This window comes from Zingiber officinale, chromosome 7A (assembly GCF_018446385.1).
Source record: "Zingiber officinale cultivar Zhangliang chromosome 7A, Zo_v1.1, whole genome shotgun sequence".
NCBI lineage: Eukaryota > Viridiplantae > Streptophyta > Magnoliopsida > Zingiberales > Zingiberaceae > Zingiber > Zingiber officinale.
The window spans coordinates 44,670,193-44,688,330 of record NC_055998.1 but is presented as its reverse complement, the minus strand read 5'-3'; the positions used below and the strand labels follow the sequence as shown (position 1 = coordinate 44,688,330).

The 18,138-nt window shown below is 36.4% G+C and overlaps 1 protein-coding gene across 3 annotated transcripts in view; it reads right to left on the bottom strand.

The window, feature by feature from the left end:
- LOC122001369 (two-component response regulator ORR21-like) overlaps positions 1-18,138 on the bottom strand; it is a 51,338-nt gene that overhangs the window by 21,465 nt on the left and 11,735 nt on the right. For all 3 annotated transcript variants that reach the window (XM_042556083.1, XM_042556084.1, XM_042556082.1), the window contains 3 exons: positions 10,408-10,557; positions 9,912-10,307; positions 9,690-9,766 (listed from right to left, as the gene is read on the bottom strand). In XM_042556083.1, the coding sequence (XP_042412017.1) occupies positions 9,690-9,766; positions 9,912-10,307; positions 10,408-10,557 (623 nt within the window). The remainder of the gene's footprint in view (positions 1-9,689; positions 9,767-9,911; positions 10,308-10,407; positions 10,558-18,138) is intronic.

Genomic DNA, 18,138 nt, shown 5'->3' with positions numbered 1-18,138 from the left:
AGTTCCTATATTGTAGTTAGACTAGTAACTCTACCTATAACGAACTAGTCATAGCCTATCCCAAGCCCGGATAAAGGAGGAAGATTGTGTTAGGTTGTCAGCAAATGTTTAATGAATGGATCCATTAAACTATTATACTAATATTAGATTGTTCCCATGAAGGAACTCGTTGAAGGCTCTGACTGTAACGTCATAACAAGAACCGCTACATCTCTAAAACTCGGGTGTAGTGATAAATATACAGGTGTTCACGTTGCACGATCCGACTGTAACATATCGACAAGAACCGCTATATCTCCATAAGAACTTAGATGTAGTGTTAAATACGTAAAAGTTCTCACACCATAAGTTGGATAAGAACAAATATGATAGAAAAACTAATAGTCTAAAATTTGGAACATGGAACGTAGAAACCTTCATTGGTAAATCAATGGAGGTAGTAAATACAATGATTAGGAGAAGAATTAGTATTTTGTGGGTACAAGAGACAAAATGGGTAAGCGAGAAAACAAAGATGATAGAGAACTTGGATTTTAAGTTATGGTACACAGGAAAAAATAAAGCAAGAAATGGAGTGAGTATTGTTGTAGATAATTCGTTAAAGGATGAAGTCAGTAGTTAGAAAAGGAAATCGAATTATAGTCCTTAAGATAATAGTAGAGAAAGAAACTATTAACATAACCAAATCAATGTTTTAGGACGACTTAGATGGAGTATTACAAAGCATTCTACCAAATGAAATGATTTTAATAGGAGGTGATCTAAATAGGTATGTTGAAGTAAAAAATGAGGAATATGAGAGGATATATGGAAGTTATGGGTTTGGAACGAGAAATAAAGAAGGAAAAACTATATTAGATTTTGCGATAGCATATGACCTTATATTAGCTAATACATTTTTTAAGAAAAAAGAAGAACACTTAGTCATATTTAAAAGTGGGAATAATAAATCGCAAATTGACTTTCTTATGGTTAGGAAGAAAAATAGAAAGATTTGTAAAAATTGCAAGGCCATCCTTGGAGAAAGCTTAACTACCAATATAGGTTAGTAGTATTGAATATACGTCTAAAGCAAAATATCAATAGAAAGAAAATACATATGACTCCTAGAATTAAGTGGTGGAAGTTAAACGATGGGAAGCAAAATATATTTAAAGATAAAGTAGGAATACAAGTATTAGGTGAAATATATAGTGACTCTAATACGACATAGGAGAAGATGGTATCAAAATTAAAAATAGTAGCTAAGCGGGTACTCGATGAGTCAAAGGGACATGCACCACTAAATAAAGAATCTTGGTGGTGGAATGAGAAAGTACAAGAGAAGGTTTAGGAAAAACGAACGCTTATAAGGAATTATATATTTGTAAGAATGAGAAAAATTTTAAAAATATACAATAGTCAGGAAAAAGGCTAAGAAAGTAGTGAATGAAGTAAAGTGAAACTTTTGAACGATTATATCAAAAATTAGATACAAAAGAAGGGAAAAGAGACATCATAGAATAGCTAAAGTGAGAGAAAAGAAGACAAGAGATCTTATTGAAATAAAAAGTAATAAAGATGAATGTAATAAAGTACTAGTAAACGATAGAGAAATAAAAGAGCGATGAAAGAAGTATTTTTATCAACTTTTTAATGAAGGTTCAGGTGACCAACTTAACTTAGATAATTTAAGTAGGTCAAATGAATATAGAAATTTATATTTTTATCGTAGAATTCAAACTTCAGAAGTAGAACAAGCTTTAAATAAGATACACAATGAAAAAAATTGTTAGACTAGATGATATTCCAATAGAAGTATGAAAGTGTAGAAGCAAGGGAATGACTTACAAAATTATTTAACATAATATTGAAAATAAAAAAAATATATCTGATCATACTCTACTTCCCTTATATAAGAATAAGGAAGACGTACAAAATTATGCAAACTATAGGAATATTAAACTAATAAGTCATACCATGAAACTTTGAGAAAAAGTAATAGAACAAAGATAAGGAAGGAGACTACGATGACCAAAAATCAATTTGGGTTCATGCATGAAAGGTCGACAATAGAAGTTATATATCTTCTTAGACAATTAATTGAAAAATATCGAAAGCAAAAATAAGATCTACATATGGTATTCATTGACTTAGAAAAAACTTATGATATAGTCTCAAGAGAAATTATATGGAGAATTCTAAAAAGAAGAGGTGTTAGCATAACATATATTGAACTAATTAAGATATGTATAAGGATATAACGACCAAAGTAAAGACTTCAAGTGGAGTAACTAAAACATTTCCAATAAAGATAGGGTTACATCATGGATCAACTCTAAGTCTCTATTTATTTACACTAATTATAGACGAGCTCACTACACACATTCAAGATACAGTACCGTGATGCATGTTGTTCGTAGATGATATTGTTTTGGTAGATGAAACACGTGAAGGAGTAAATGCTAAACTAAAATCTTGGTAGGAAACACTAGAAGGAAAAGATTTTAAACTTCGTAAAATAAATACAGAATATATAGAATTTAAGTTTAGCAATATAAGACGTAATAAGACAATTGTTAAGATAGGAGATGATGAGTTGCCCGGAATCAAGAGCTTTAAATATTTAGGATCATTTTTGCAAAATAATGGAGAAATTGAGAGAGATGTCTTACATAGAATACAAGCAAAATGGTTGAAATGGAGGAGAGCGTCGGATGTTTTATATGACCATAAGTACCTTTAAAATTTAAAGGAAAGTTCTACAAAATCGCAGTTAGACCTACTATGTTATATGGAGGTGAATGTTAAACTATGACGGGAGCACATGAGCAAAAAATGAGAGTTGCAAAAATGAGGATTTAAGGTGGATGTGTGGGCATACGAGGATAGACAGAGAAAGCCAGAGTTGCATCTATTGAGGGAAAACTCCGAGAGGCACATTTAAGATGGTACGGGCGAGACGACCAATAAATGTTCAGTTAGACGATGTGAAATTATGACAAACACACATATCAAATGAGAAAGAAGAAGACCAAAACAGATTTGGTTAGTAATAATAAAACAAGATAAAATTTATTTAAGTATAGATGATAATGTAGAGATAAAACTCAATGGCATAAAAGGATCCATATATCCGACTCTACCTAATGGGATAAGGTTTGGTTATCGTTGTGTTGTAGTTAGACTAGTCATGTGTTGTTTGGCATTTGCCAATAATTTTGAGCAAGGTTTAAAATTTCGAGATATGTCAAAGTTTCGATTTATAATCTTAACAATACAATTTTGGTACCGTATCATGTTGTGCTGATATAATTTCGGTACTTGATTCATTCTTGCTTGGTCTAAATTTTATTTCCGTTGCATATTATTTTGGTTTAGAATTTATTTTTTGATTATAATCTATCACTCATAATATTATAATTGTTATTCACTCCCCCCCCCTTTTAATTTAATTTAATTTAGATTTATTTAATCAATTTAAAATTAAATTAAATTTATATATAATAATTTAATTCATAGTAGTATATTTATAAGGTTAGAAATTATATTATATATATTTTTTATTTTTTTTCAAACAATATGCTTCTTCCATCTTAAAGAGTTTTATTTTTTTCCAATTTACCATATGGATAAATAGACTAAAAAATTAGCAATCCTATAAAAGGGATTTTTTTCATGGATAGAGGGAAAAAATTAACCATTGTTAAAGAGGTATAGAGGTTTTTTCCTCTTTATTTATCCTCATGGACGGATGAAGAAGAAAAAAAATTATCAAAGGAGGGAAAAGATTAATAGGTACCAAAAAAAATAATGAAATAAAAAATAAAAATATAAAGTAAATAAATTTATAAATTTTATAAAATATAACGAAGGCAGTTGCAACCTCGTGGATGATGTTGCAAGGCCGTAGCTTCATCCGTGACACCATGTAGGTGACATCTGCAGGCGGAATGAACATGCCAACCATTATGGCACGATATTTAAATCCATAATTTTGTGTTGGTTAAACTCATTATATTGTCGGTCTTTCCACTTCTAATTTCTTATTGTAGACTATTAGACAATGCTAACCATAATTGAAGACAAGTACAAAGCGAAATAAAGCTATTTTGAGAATTTGTATTAATTGTGTGAATTGTATTTTGGCCTCATGAGTAGATCTTATATAAATAGGAAAATTCTGATTTTACCTAAAGAGTTTATTCCTTATTCTTTAAGATTTCGGCAAGATAGTTGGTTAAATTCCTTGTTACAATGTTACATATCAAGGACCATCTATGTTTGATTCAGGCAATTCTAAATTGCTAGTGGGGACTCAAACAAATACATATAGGTCTTAAGACATCCCAAAGATGGTCTAGGAGTCTTGAAGATCAATCAATTTGATGTTCAAGCTGTGTAATTGACCAATAGTTTTTTGAGTTGGTTGACCATAGAAAAAACAGAACTCAAACTTCAAGTCTGTACCAATTTTTGTTGATTAATTAGAGTGAAGGTAACTAAAATTGACACTAGATTTAATTTTGCTTGCTTGTAGCTTGCAGGTGAATAGTATCTTAGTAGATGATTAAAATGAACTTTGTATTTGTTATAGAGCTATCAATTTAGGTTGAACCCATCAGGTTGAGCCCGTCGGATTGACCCGCCCTGTCAAACAATTTAAGTAGATTGAGTTGAGATTTTATCAACCCATTTTAAGCTGATTCCATGCGGGTCAACACACGCGGGTCAACCAGTGGTGGACTTGGATCGGCCCGTAGCTTGAGGAAAAAAAATCTTATAAATTTAAAACTAAAGTGGAAAACTCAATAGACTCATGGACTTTACCTGCCTGATCCACAATCTAAACTTAAACATTTCATCATTTTCTATATATTTTTTAATTTTTTAATGAGCTCGTGGGTTGGCCCACTAACTCGCGATCCGCCTTGGGTTTGATTGGAGATTTCCCAACCCGTCAAGATGGCTAACCGACCCGCCCTGCCACGGGTTGGTCCGTTTGATAGCACTAATTTGTTGTAATCAACTAGTGGCATACTAATAGACTAAACCTAACCTTTTGCAAAAATTCAATAGCTGAAGGTTAGTTTACTAAATCTTAAATAGTCAACTGAAATTGCCATCTTCTAGGCAAGTGACTAGTGGTAGACTAGTCAACTAATACCTAAAACAATTATCAGTAGAAGATCAAATTTCTAATGAAGATATTTTTCATATTTATTTTGGAGATTCCTTCATCATCAAAGAGCACCTATTTTATTTAAAAATCATTAATGTCCGAAAAGCTCTAGAGATCCAAAAAAAAGGGCCGAAACATTGCTTTTAGATCACAAAATTATTTATTACCAAATCTAGCCTCATTTTCATGTTAATCCTTATTCTTTAGGGTGAAGGGTGAGACATGATTAAAAGTCTCATTGTTTTGTAATTTTCATATTCATTTGTTGGCATTTTTCATACTTGCTCTTGTTGAGCAGATCTAATTGATCTAAATCAGTGACGTGGCATGACAATTTATACTTAAACTATTAGCCCATATTCTATTGTCTCTTAAAAAAGAATAATTTAAAAGATTTGGTGTGATGCACCATACTGTGGTCATGGTTATAGCTATAAGAGAGGGATTTTCAAACCTTGTTATATTTCTCATCAGCATTATAATCTTAATTGTTTTATTTTTGTCGTGCATATATATCCTTTTATCACTATTTTTGACACAAGTGTGTACTTACTACTAACGATTGATTTGAATTTTAAATTTGCAAGAAAACTAAACAGACTATTTATTCGCCCCCTTTGTCATATTTTTCCTATAGAAGCTTCTCAATTGATATGAGATAAGGAAATAAAATAAGAGGAAAGGAAGGAGAAATAGTTATAACTAGTGCTATATGAGTAATTGTGAATCCTTTGCTGTAGGATAAATACAAAAATTGGATAAAAGTGTGTTTCAATTGGCATAGTCGATAAGTGTTTGAAACAACAACATTAGCATATTGATTCATGTAAATTATGTTTGATACTATGCTCAATAATTTAGCTATGTTAGATTTTTTATAATAATTTTGATAATATGATGAATTAGATGGGTTGCCTATGAGTTGCTTAATTTTATAACTTCTTATGTAAGTATATCATGTTTGTGATAAGTCATCCTTTTGTATAATAAGAGTATTAATTAAATTAGTAATATATAAATTAAACTTTATATTATTAAATTAAAAATTTTAGATAGTCAATTTGTTATTTAGTTTGCTTTTATTTAATAGGTTTAATTAAACTTTAGGTTAATTACTAATTAACTAATTTATGAAATCTAACTCTTTAACTTAAACATTTTCCAAATCTATCTATTGACGCTGATTATCCCACGCATCATTACACATCTTCTTCCTACCACCCATTACTTAGATCAGATCCTCTAATACCTCCTATCCTCCATTCCTCACACACTAGAGTAGTCCACCACCTCCAACTCTTCATTGTCACCAACATCTACAATTATTGTTTGGTACTCCTTGCAATTTTATTTTGCAAGACTTGATTCCACACTAAATCATTCAACTCATCTGATCTTTTTTGTTGTCTCATCTTCTTGTTGTTTTTTATGATCAATATCTTCCTATCTGGTGTGTAGCAAATAAAACAGATACTGTTAGCCATGGTGGATTCATATCCAATTCGATCGATCTGAATTAGAATCAGCTGTTTTGAAACTATGATTGTTATTATCATGTGTGGTCCTGCCTTAGGTAATTTTGGATTAGTAATTATATTTTTCAATTTTACTCTTTCTATTAATATGTCATCAAATGTTGCTCATATTTGATTCAAATATGTGTGTTTTGAGTTCATATATCATATATGTAGATAGGTAGACAGACTTAGGACATTGTGGACTTAGCAGATTTAGGAAGTGGCATAGCATTTATAATTTAATAGGAAATAAAGTTTTAGGCCTTCTGGATAAATATTTGTGGATTGCAATTAGGCTTGCATGGCCTAAAGGCATGATTGATTAAAACCAACAGTGGAAGATGTGAGGTGTAGGAAGTAATATGCTCAGACTCCACCAATTACTCTTTGTTGCAGCTTTGTGAAAGTTCATGTATAATCCATTGGTCCACAATTCTTGATTGAAGTCTTGTAGTTTAGCAGTTGAATGTCAGATTGGATTGTGGTATTCATGAATTAATGATAAGATTTCAAGCTAATAACCTGCAAGTGGTAGCCTGAATTAATTTATTTGAAGTGTTTATTCTTAAGCCTACCATGGCCGGTCCCAAGTCCGGATGAGAAAGGGTGAGGGTTGCGTTAGGTTCCAGCCAATGTTAAATTTAGATAAATATTCAATGAATGGATCATCAAACATTCAATGTTTATTATCTTAATGTTCATAATATTCATCTTGCATGCCTATTCAATTTTCATTTCTAACTCTCTTCTCATGCCAAAGGCAATTATAAGAGAGTAGATAGAGTTTTCACTAAATAACTAGGTGCTAAGAACCAAGGTTTAAAATCTCGACCCATGTCGAGGTTTTAATCTCAGACTGGAACAATACGATTTCGGTACCATATCATGCCACGTCGATACAATTTCGGTATTTTTTTAAAAAAAATTAAATATAAATGTATATTAATTTTATTAAAATTGGATTATTAAATATGTTCTATATTTTGAGATGTTAAATTTATATTTTAATAGTTTCTCATAAAATAATACTTATTAATTTTTTTAAAAAAATAAGTAATTCTTAAAATTCAAAACCAAGTCTAAAATTATATAAAATCATTTGAAAGGTTAAAAATAATTATAAAATTATTTTAAAATTTTAAAAAAAATTTAATGTATTTGTAAATTCTTAATTTTTAAAAATTTATTTGAAATGTTTAAGAATTATATTTTAAAAATTTATATTATTTTAAATTTATATTTAATTTTAAAATTTTTAAATTATTGTAAAATTTTTAAATTATTTTAAAATTTTTAAATTATTTTAAAATTTTTAAATTATTTTTAAAAAATTAAATTATTTTATAAAATATTTATTAATTTTTTAAATTATTTAAAATTTTGAAATAATTTTTAATATTTTATAACTATTATTAATAATTATTTACTTATAAAAATATATATTTAAAAATAAAAAATTAACTAAATAAAAATAAATAAATTTTAGAAATATATAAAACTTTATTAGAATTTTAAACAAATTTTTATATATTTTAATGGGATAATAAAATTTTAGAGGTTAGTTTTGGACTATTTAAGTTAGGAGTTGATTAAACCTAAGTTTTATAAAACCTAAGTTCTCCGCCATTGCTATTCCTCGTGTCATTAGCCGTATCACGCCACCATAGTCCACATGAGCAACTGATGTTGGCGGTGCTTCCCTTCTCCCCACTGCTCTCCACCATGTTCGCGCGTCCATCCATAGAAGCACAACTTCTGTCATGGCGTCGTCAACGACCCGGGATGCCGCGAGGTCGTAGCGCCTTTCGCAACCTACGCAAAGGGACACCATGGGGCCGATGTGCCCTCCACGACCTCATAACACCCTTTCAATTGTTGTGCCAGTGTCGATCCCACACCGACACAGTAAATATCGCCCGTTTCGGATGACATGACACGACATTTCAAATCATGCTAAGAACCTATGGATTATCAGAGAGTGGTAAGGACGGTTCAAAGGATACATTATTGTATCATGGCATATTAATGGATCATGTTTAAGCAATCTAGGCATATAGGTCACAACAAGACTAAAAATAATAAGACATGGCCCAGCCCCAAGTGTAGCATGAAGTTCGACCATCTCATGTTGTGTTCATCACAAGTTGGTCCACTAGATTGAGAAATTAATAAAATAATAACAAGAGATTAAACATAATAATAATGATAAATATGCCATAAAATAAGGATTAATAATTTTTTAAAAGATTTTTAAGTGCAATTTAGTAAGATTTAAATTTTTATAAAATTACTTTAGGGGTAGAAGGGATATAACATATAAAGTTCTATATGAAAAATTTAGAAAAAATAGATCATGGGCATGCTAGGAGCACATGCTCCACTTGACCACATGGCCTTATGCCTTGCTCAACGTGTTCACATTCGAGTCATGCCAAACACAGATTGTGGGTCAAGCACACACCACCCAACACGACCTCAGACAAGTAGCTGAGCCCAGCATGCTATAGCTTGCTTATGTTCATGCAAGGTTAGGTCATGGGTGACCTAGTCCATTTAACACTCTCAAATTGCATATTTTGATGATTTCTTATAGATTTTATTATTGTATTACAGTTCTTTTTATTTTATTTATTATTTGTTTCATATAGGCATTAGGCACCTTAACTCTTTCAACTTCAGTTCATAAATTTGCTACCTTATTTGCAGTTTGATTATTATTTGAGAACGTTCCATATGGTTTCCATTTGTATGCAATTATTTTCTATGGTTTCTATAGATAGCCTGTGTGTTGCCTAGCATGCTGCATCATCAAAGATTTGTTCCTACTTAATTGATACCAAAAAAATCATACAGGGTCGTGATGGGCGCCATGTCAAGCCTATGAACATGGAGGCTCACTTGGCCATGACAAAACAATAAGCTATCTCCATAAACTTGAATATTGATATAAATAGATGATGCACAAGGCTAAAAGCATCCAATATAAGTGAATATTGAACTCAAAATCAAACCTGCAAGTGACTTGCAACCATTGCTCTAGTTAGACCAGGAACATTAATCACATCTAGGATTCTCTTGGGCACAGCCCCTGAAAAAAAAATTATAGTGAGATTTTTTTCAATTCATATAAGCATATATTCTGGTATTAAACACCATTAATAGTGCAATCAAACAAATGTAACTAACTTTAAATTAAAACTTAAGAGACGCGACAAGTGGTGAAAAGGCCATACTGTCTATGCCAATCAGATTAACAGCATTTACAAACTTCTTATGAAGTTCCAATGACCAAGCTAATCGTTGTTTCTTTGATGGAGGCTCCATATTATCAGGTTCACTATCTTCTTTATCTTGATTTTTCTTTTCTTTGCTTCTCATGAACGTATTGGTCAAAGTGTTCATTGTAGAAGCATTTCCAGTACCACCAGTGGAGCACCTATTGCCCTCATAATTATGAACCTTTAGAAAACCATAACACTCTGATACTTCGTTTCTGGGCCACTTTCTTTTGATAACAAACTGCCAAATGGTTTGCATCTCTTCCAAGCGTAAAGGTTTACATAAAAATCCACAGGCTCCATGGTTTAATCCTTTGATCACATACTCAAATCTTGAATCAGCAGACAGCACTGTGATATTTACATAAAGGAGAAAGACAGATATCTTCAAAATAATGAAGAACAATAAATATCTTCCAGATATGCAATTTACTAAAAGAAAATTACTTACTGATAATGGGTAGATGCATATTAAAACCAGCTAATTCAAACAACTTGAATCCATCCATGTCAGTCATACAGAAATCAGTCATTATCAGATCAAATCCATGGTTTTCCTGCAGAAGAAATATTGCTTCTGCAGCTTGAGAGCAAGTTGTAACTGCAAGAAAAATCCAAACAAAATAAAAAAGATGAGAAAAAAATCATCATTATCAAACAGTGTTAGGCTCAACAGATTAGTACTGTAATCTTCAATTAGATACCCGCAATAGAACTAATAAGTGGTGTCAGTTCTTGATAGAGGCCAAGAAGGATTAGTAACCGACAAAGGGTAGCAAAAGTTTTTCTTACCGATCCACTGGTGAACAAAGAGTCATTTATAGTGAGGAAGACTATCAGAGTAGTATTTCATATTTCCCAACACTTTATATTTTATTTTCCTAATTTTAGCACTTCAGTAGATATCTTATTCACATTACCAGTGCATTGATCATCATAGAAATCATTATAAGCTCTAAATTTTGCTACATTTAGTTAACCTCAACTTTAACTACTTTATACCAAGTTCTTATTTCTACACTAGGTCAAACATTGAACAGGTTCTGGTATTTTATTGTAGTTCATCATACCACATCTCTTTTTCATCACATCTCAATTCTCTCTGACTCTCCAGGAAATGACTTTTTCTTATTCTTAATCTTACTTATAATTGAAGGCTAAAAAAATCATTATCATCAAACTCTTTATTCCAAACTTCTTCCTTGACTTTTTCCCATAAATTGAAAATGAGCTTTCACTTTCCACCAATCCCGTAATATCAAAAACAAAGTAACGATAGTTTTCTTTTTGCCTTCCTCTACTCCATTAAGTACCAATACAAATATATTCCCCTCCCTATAATTCCCTCATTGCAAGGAGAAAAAACAGTTTCTTTTTTCCCTTAATTCTTTTTAACAAAAAAAAAAGAAGAAAATAAACTAATGCCCGATTTTCCCCATCAGCTCCTAAAAAAAATTCTCTTGTCCCCCCTCCATATTGCCAACAACCAAAAAAGAAAAAAGTTAATCATTGTATTCCCTCAAAAACAATCCCAATCCAAGACTTGGTCTTCCACCCATAACAAAAAAATAATAATAATTGAATTCCCTTTTAATCCATTCAGCAATACTATCCTAAGTATGAAATATACCTTGGCCAAGGTAACTTGTATTTTTACACTACCTCCAACCTCTTATGTATAATGTATGACAAAAAAAATCACATCAAAGAGAAGGCTCTTGCACATCAACACACCATCTCACGAAATCCAGTGTCATCTCCATTATGATTAAGTTTTCCCACTGCAGTAGAGACACCAGTCATCTATCTAAGAACCATCAGTTTCCAAAATTCATGCTTAAGGGCAAGCACACTTTAAAAAAAAAAAAAGGGTAATGTTAAATGCTTATTTGCTACATTATAGGCTCCACATGGGAAAATAGTAATATTACTCTTTAATTATATTGCTACATTATAGGCTCCACGTGAGAAAATAGTAATATTGCACTTTAATTATATAGTTATATTATTGTAATTAACTTTACTAGGAAGTCGATTCACCATGGACCAAGTTACTAGAAATTTTTATTTATTATGAGTTTTATTTATTAGCTATTGTTGTTACACCTAATTGCTCTGAGATAATTTTATTTGTTTATTTTATCCTTTCAAGGAGCATCACAAAGCCATCTTGGCATTTTTATCTATGTTATATAATTTTTTGTATGTTGTTTCTAGCAACTCAACTCCTTGATCCATGAAGTATAGAAGGTCATACCATGATTTTATAAGTTTTCAACCCAACAATCACACAATACTCTCATTTCCATTTCAACCACCCAGTCTTATCCTAATAATGTTATCAATATTTTTTTTTTATTGAATAATAGATCCTTCATATCTTCATTATTAGTTCTCAGATTTTCCAATGCGCTAAATTCTAAAACTATTATTTATTTGTCCACCCTGCTCTCCAACCATTTTTCTTCCTATAGGAAATTTTGAGTATTACCTTAGTGAGAATCTATCCACCTTAGTGAGAATTTATCCAAGTCTATGGTATTACTGAAGAACCATAAAAAAACAATTATGAAGAATTGGGATTTTAATATGGGAATAGTTAATTGTCAAGTATATTGGCACTTATATTTGTCTTTTCCATTTATTCACCCTAGTTTCTTATTCTACACTCCCACACTAGAAACCCTTTTGACCAACTTCGTGGAATATATTATATTTCCACTGATATTAGTTTTAACCAATGTGGATTGACTCTTTCCTAGAATGTGTTGGTGGAAGCTACGTGGCTGCCCTTTTATTAGCTTTAACCTTTTAGAAAAATATCAAAAAAATGTGCAAGACCATTCTCAATATTTTTCCAGACAGCAACTTCTTACCAGAGGACAACCAAGTGGCAGATCAAATAATCTCCAATCCAAATAAATTACTAATGGTCAGTCTCTGTAGTAACAGAGCTTCAAATAACATCAAACAACTAATTAAACATGTATACAACCTAACCAATATATCTATTTTAAGAAAGATGTAATTCTAGCTACACCAAATTAGTTGGTTGTGGACTTAATAAGATAACCTTCAAACTATCCTTACATGCACTCAGTCAAACTATCCTTGGAAACAAGATAGCCTATGTAACCTAAAAAAAACCTTTGGAATAGTTTGGCTTATCATCTAAGCTGTCATTTCAAGTAAAACAGTATCAAAAGAATACCCTATTTTCTAATAACCATTACTAGAGAAATCCAATACTACAAGATAATGGCAATAGGCCATTATACTCGTGTGATCAAATAATCATATGATATCATTCCAGTCTTCTCTTAATAGAATATTTACATAGGTTCCAAAAGAGTTGTCATTCAGTATATATAGAGGTTAAACAATCACAACTTTAAAATCTTCTTTTAAAGGTAATCAGGCAGCTCGTATTTCCTGGTTGCAGAAAAAAGAACAAAGGGGAAGTAAACAAGGATCTAAAAGGTAGTTCAACAAAAAACTATGCATTAAACAAGTATGGTAAAGAGATACTAACATCATACCTGATCAATTGAGCTCCATATAAAAGAAGAAAAAAAATGACAACATAATTTATCATGACGTAGTTTCATCAATCTATGTTAAAACCTACTCTTTGTGATTCTGAGAAGTCTTTACTCACCTAATCAAAGTTTAAAATGTCGAGCCGAGACCAAGTTTAATTATTTAATTAAATTATTAATGAAAACATAATTAATTTCAATTATTAAGTACTATTTTTAATTAACTTTTTATGTAATTAATTTATTTAAAAATTATAAATTACTTATAGTATAATTATTTGCTGATAATTATAATTGAATATTTTACTTGTAATTATAATTTACTAACAGTTACAAGTTACCGGTTGATCCGGCAATAAGAATGGGGGACCCCATTTAGCAGTCAACGCCGCGAGGAGGGCCAAAGGCCTTGGCCAAGCAGATAAGGAGGGCGACGACCAGCTGAAGCTTCCGAGCGGAAGCAATACACACCGCCGAAGTCGGGGTTCCGACGCTCATGATGAACAGTAGGAAAGGCCGAGCAGAGGGCCTGCTCGGCCGAAGGAATAAAACATCAACGCTGCGAACAGTCCAGAGAGCACATGACCAGGAAGCTCCCGCGCGGATCAGAACACCCGATCGGCCGGACGCGAGGAAACTGCCGACCGGTCGGACGATCGACGGGGAGTAAGAAAAGGCAAGGATAGAAACATCTTCTGACAGCAGATGATATGCAGGATCTTAGGGCATGCGCTCACTGTCCCATCAAAGACGCGCTCACTGTCCCATCAAAGACGTGCTCGTACTGTAGCAATAAGGAGTCAGGCAAGCTCCTCTGACAAGCCCATACTGGGTATGGGTCGAGGACACGTGTGTGCCTCGATACGTACACGCCTCCTCGAAGTCTATAAGGCCTCCACTTCTTCAACCGGAGGTACGCGAGTCTTCATCCGGCAACCACTTTCATCTATTCCTTCGCCTGACTTGAGCGTCGGAGGGCCGTCGCCGGGACACCCCTCCCGGCTCGGTTTTGTTGCAGGTTCGCCGGAGCACTCGAGGATCCAGCAGGGAGCGCCACGTCCCCAGCGTTCGTTGACCCCTGGTTCGGACAGGATCAATTTGGCGCCGTCTGTGGGAACGCACCTGCATCTGAGCAAAGGCAATGGACGAGGCTGGAAGAATACATACCGTGGCACTCTCACAAGAAGAGTTGGACGCTCTGGTCGAGATAAGGGTCGCCAAACTTGTGGAGCAAAAACAGAAATCAGCAGCCGAACGACCGGAGCAACAAGCAACGTCTGCGTCAGGTGGCCGAGCGGAAGCACCTCCAGCCACTGTCGCATTCCATCGAGTCTTATTTCGTACCCCTGAAGCCATACCAGCTCGAAGGGATAGAGGATCTTCTTCAGACGAGATGCCTAGGCGAGATGACAGAAAGGGGAAAGCTCCCCGAGCGGACTCATCTCCCGAGCGGATCAATCGCCAATTTTCGGAGGCTATTCTGCGAGACCCTCTGCCCAAGCACTACGTGCCTCCGACGATCGGCGAGTGCAATGGAACAACTGACCCGGATGATCATCTGGGTAAGTTTGATAACACAGCCACGCTCCATCAATACACCGATGGAGTAAAGTGCCGAGTCTTCCTTACCACTCTCTCGGGATCGGCTCAACGGTGGTTTCGAAGGCTGCCGGACGGATCCATCACAAGCTTCAAGGACTTCCGAACGGCCTTCCTCCACCACTTCGCCAGCAGTCGGCGTTATCAAAAAACAAGAGTAAGTCTGTTCGCCATCAAGCAAGAGGCCCGAGAATCGCTTCGAGCTTACATCCAGCGATCCAACCAAGTGGCGATGGACATTCCAACGGCCACTTCGGAAACCATGATGAATGTCTTCACACAAGGCCTAGTGGATGGAGATTTCTTCCGATCGCTCATCCGAAAGCCGCCCCGGGATTATGATCACATGCTACATCGGGCCAACGAGTACATTAACGTGGAAGAAGCGCAAGCTGCCCAGAAAAAGGAAGCTCCAACCGAGCGGGCACCTATTCAGGCCGAACGGAAACAGCACGCCGCTCATCAACCGCCGAGAGGACCAAGGGCCGAAGCAATCCGCTCCCCTCGTGTAAGGTCCCAAGTACAAGAAGTAGCTACCGCTCAAAGCAAGCCAAAGAAGAAATGGACCCCTATGTTCTGCTCCTTCCACCGGACGGATACGCACAACACAAGGGATTGTCGAAGTCTTCCCTTCGTGGCTAATCCCGTTCCCAGGAAGGCCGAGCGACGGTCTCCTTCCATCGACAGGAGGCGAAGGACCCATGAAGCCGACCGGACTCGCACCGAGAGGCGACATCAACAGACGCCCGATCGGCATAGATCTCCAAGGCAGGAGAATCGCCGAGCGTCAAGAGAACGATCCCGGCCGTCCGCTCGGGAAGAGGAAAATAGAAGCAATACTTCCCGAGGCGAGATCAACGTTATTGCTGGTGGGCCGACCGGAGGAGACTCCAACCGAGCCAGAAAGGCGGGCGTCCGCAGCTACATGCATCCACGCAATGGTCAGAGCCAAGAGCGGCAAGTGGGCCGGAATCACTTTCGGCCCGAGACTTGAGGAGTGAAGTGCCACGACGACGCTCGCTTCATTAAAGCGAGTAATAGCAAATTACACTATTCATCGTATTTGTGACACAGGAGCTCGGTGACATTATATTCAAGAAGGCTCGATCACCGGAATCGACTGCCGAGCCGCCCCACGACGACGCCCGCCCACGGTTCACTGCAACGGCACAGGCCTGGATGATCCGGCCTACCTCACCGGGAGAAGAGCCGCCAGAGGACCAGACAATAAATTGGTGGTCGACTCTCCCTCGCCCAACGTTATTTTGGGACGACCGGCGCTGAATTCCGAGCGTCTCAACCTTCCACCGAAGACGAAGTTCCCCGTCAAGACAAGGTGGGAGAAGTACGAGGAGATCAGTTAGCGGCTCAAATGCTATATAGAAACGGTCCGAGCAGCTTGTTCCGCTCGGAAGGCGCCCGGATCGAGGTACACGCCATAACCGAGAAACCTCCCGCTTAATTTACGATGAAAAGGAGGAGGTTCAGATCCATCCGACCCGATCGGAGGCCACGACTTTTATCGCTTCGATCCGGAGGAGGAGCAGTAGGAGGAGCCGATCCAACGCCTCCAACGAAATCACGATGTCTTCGTCCGGTCGACACATGAGTCGCCTCGAATTTCGCCGAGCATACAGATGAATTGTATGTCCGACCGGACGCCGCCACCAAGGTAGAAAAGAAATTTGTCGAGCGTAATGCCATCATCCCGAAGTAAAAACTTGAAGCCACCATACGCGAGGTGCGCTCCCAAGTCCGGCCGGGTTAACGAGTATTAGTCTTCAAGCGCTAAATAAAGTGTAGCATACTGCAAAAAAGGTTAGATTTATCGCCGAAACAAGTCACCCTATTTATCGTCAAAATCGAGCGAATTAACATCAGATCCAGAGTAACAATCGCGAAGATCAAGAAAGTTAGCGGGATCGGAGCACATACTGTTGAGCTCCTGCAGCCATCGATGGAAACTGTCGAAGCTGGTGCGGCGTGAGATGTCGTAGACGACGAGCGTCCCGACGGCGACGCGGTAGTATTCGAATGTGACCGCGCCGATCCGTTCATGGACACGGTGAGAAACCTTCCGAACGCCACGCAAATACGGAGTCGCTAAATCCCCGTAAGCTCGAGCAAAAGGAGGGCGGGGTACATAGTGACCGAACGGGAATCGAGCAAATCCCAGCAAAGTGAAAGCTCTACAAGACATGCCGCCTCCCGTAAATACAAGGGAAGTGCAGCGGTTGACCGCTGTCTAGATTCATCTCCAAAACCGCCGACCGAGCCTACCATTCTTCAAGATCTGCGCAAGGCTACTAAGTTCCAGGGACGAAGAATGCGATCGAGCGTTCGGAGAATTGAAACATATCTCAATTCCCTGCCCAAGCCGATCGGGGTGAGTCACTTTATATTTATCTGTCGTCAATCGAGTACGCTGTAGGCTCAAGATTAGTGAGGGCGAGAAGAGCAAGTGTATTTTCGAGCCACATTTTAAAAGATGTCAATCTCGTTACACCGGCTCGAAGTTGGCTCGCTGTTCTAGCCGCCGCGCCGACCATATTTCGCTCACACCATCATTGTTCTGACGAATGTTCACCTAGAAGAGTGCCGTTGAATCCCAGGCGCCCGCATTACCATCAAACGGACGGTAACTAAGTGAATTCGACATCCAATATCAGCCCCGCCGGCGATCAAAGCGCAACTCGGCCGATTTTCATGACCGGCAAAAGCCGAGCCTAAGCTCGTGGAGAATATACGTGGACGGGTCTTCCACCACAAGTGGGATCGAATACGCCTCGCCTGTGAAGAAAAGACGACTTATCCGTCCTACCGATTACAAGGCTACCAACAACGAAGTAGTACGAGGCCCTCATGGATTGCAAGCAAAGACGTGGGGAGCCACGGCTGACGCTTATTCAGATTCACTGGCCAAGAATCGGGCACCTTCAAATCAACAAAGACTCTTTAAACTCTACGCGGAGGCCTTCAAAAACTCAAAGCTAATTTCATGAGATTCTTATTCAAGATTCCCAACGGAGAACCAGCACCATGAG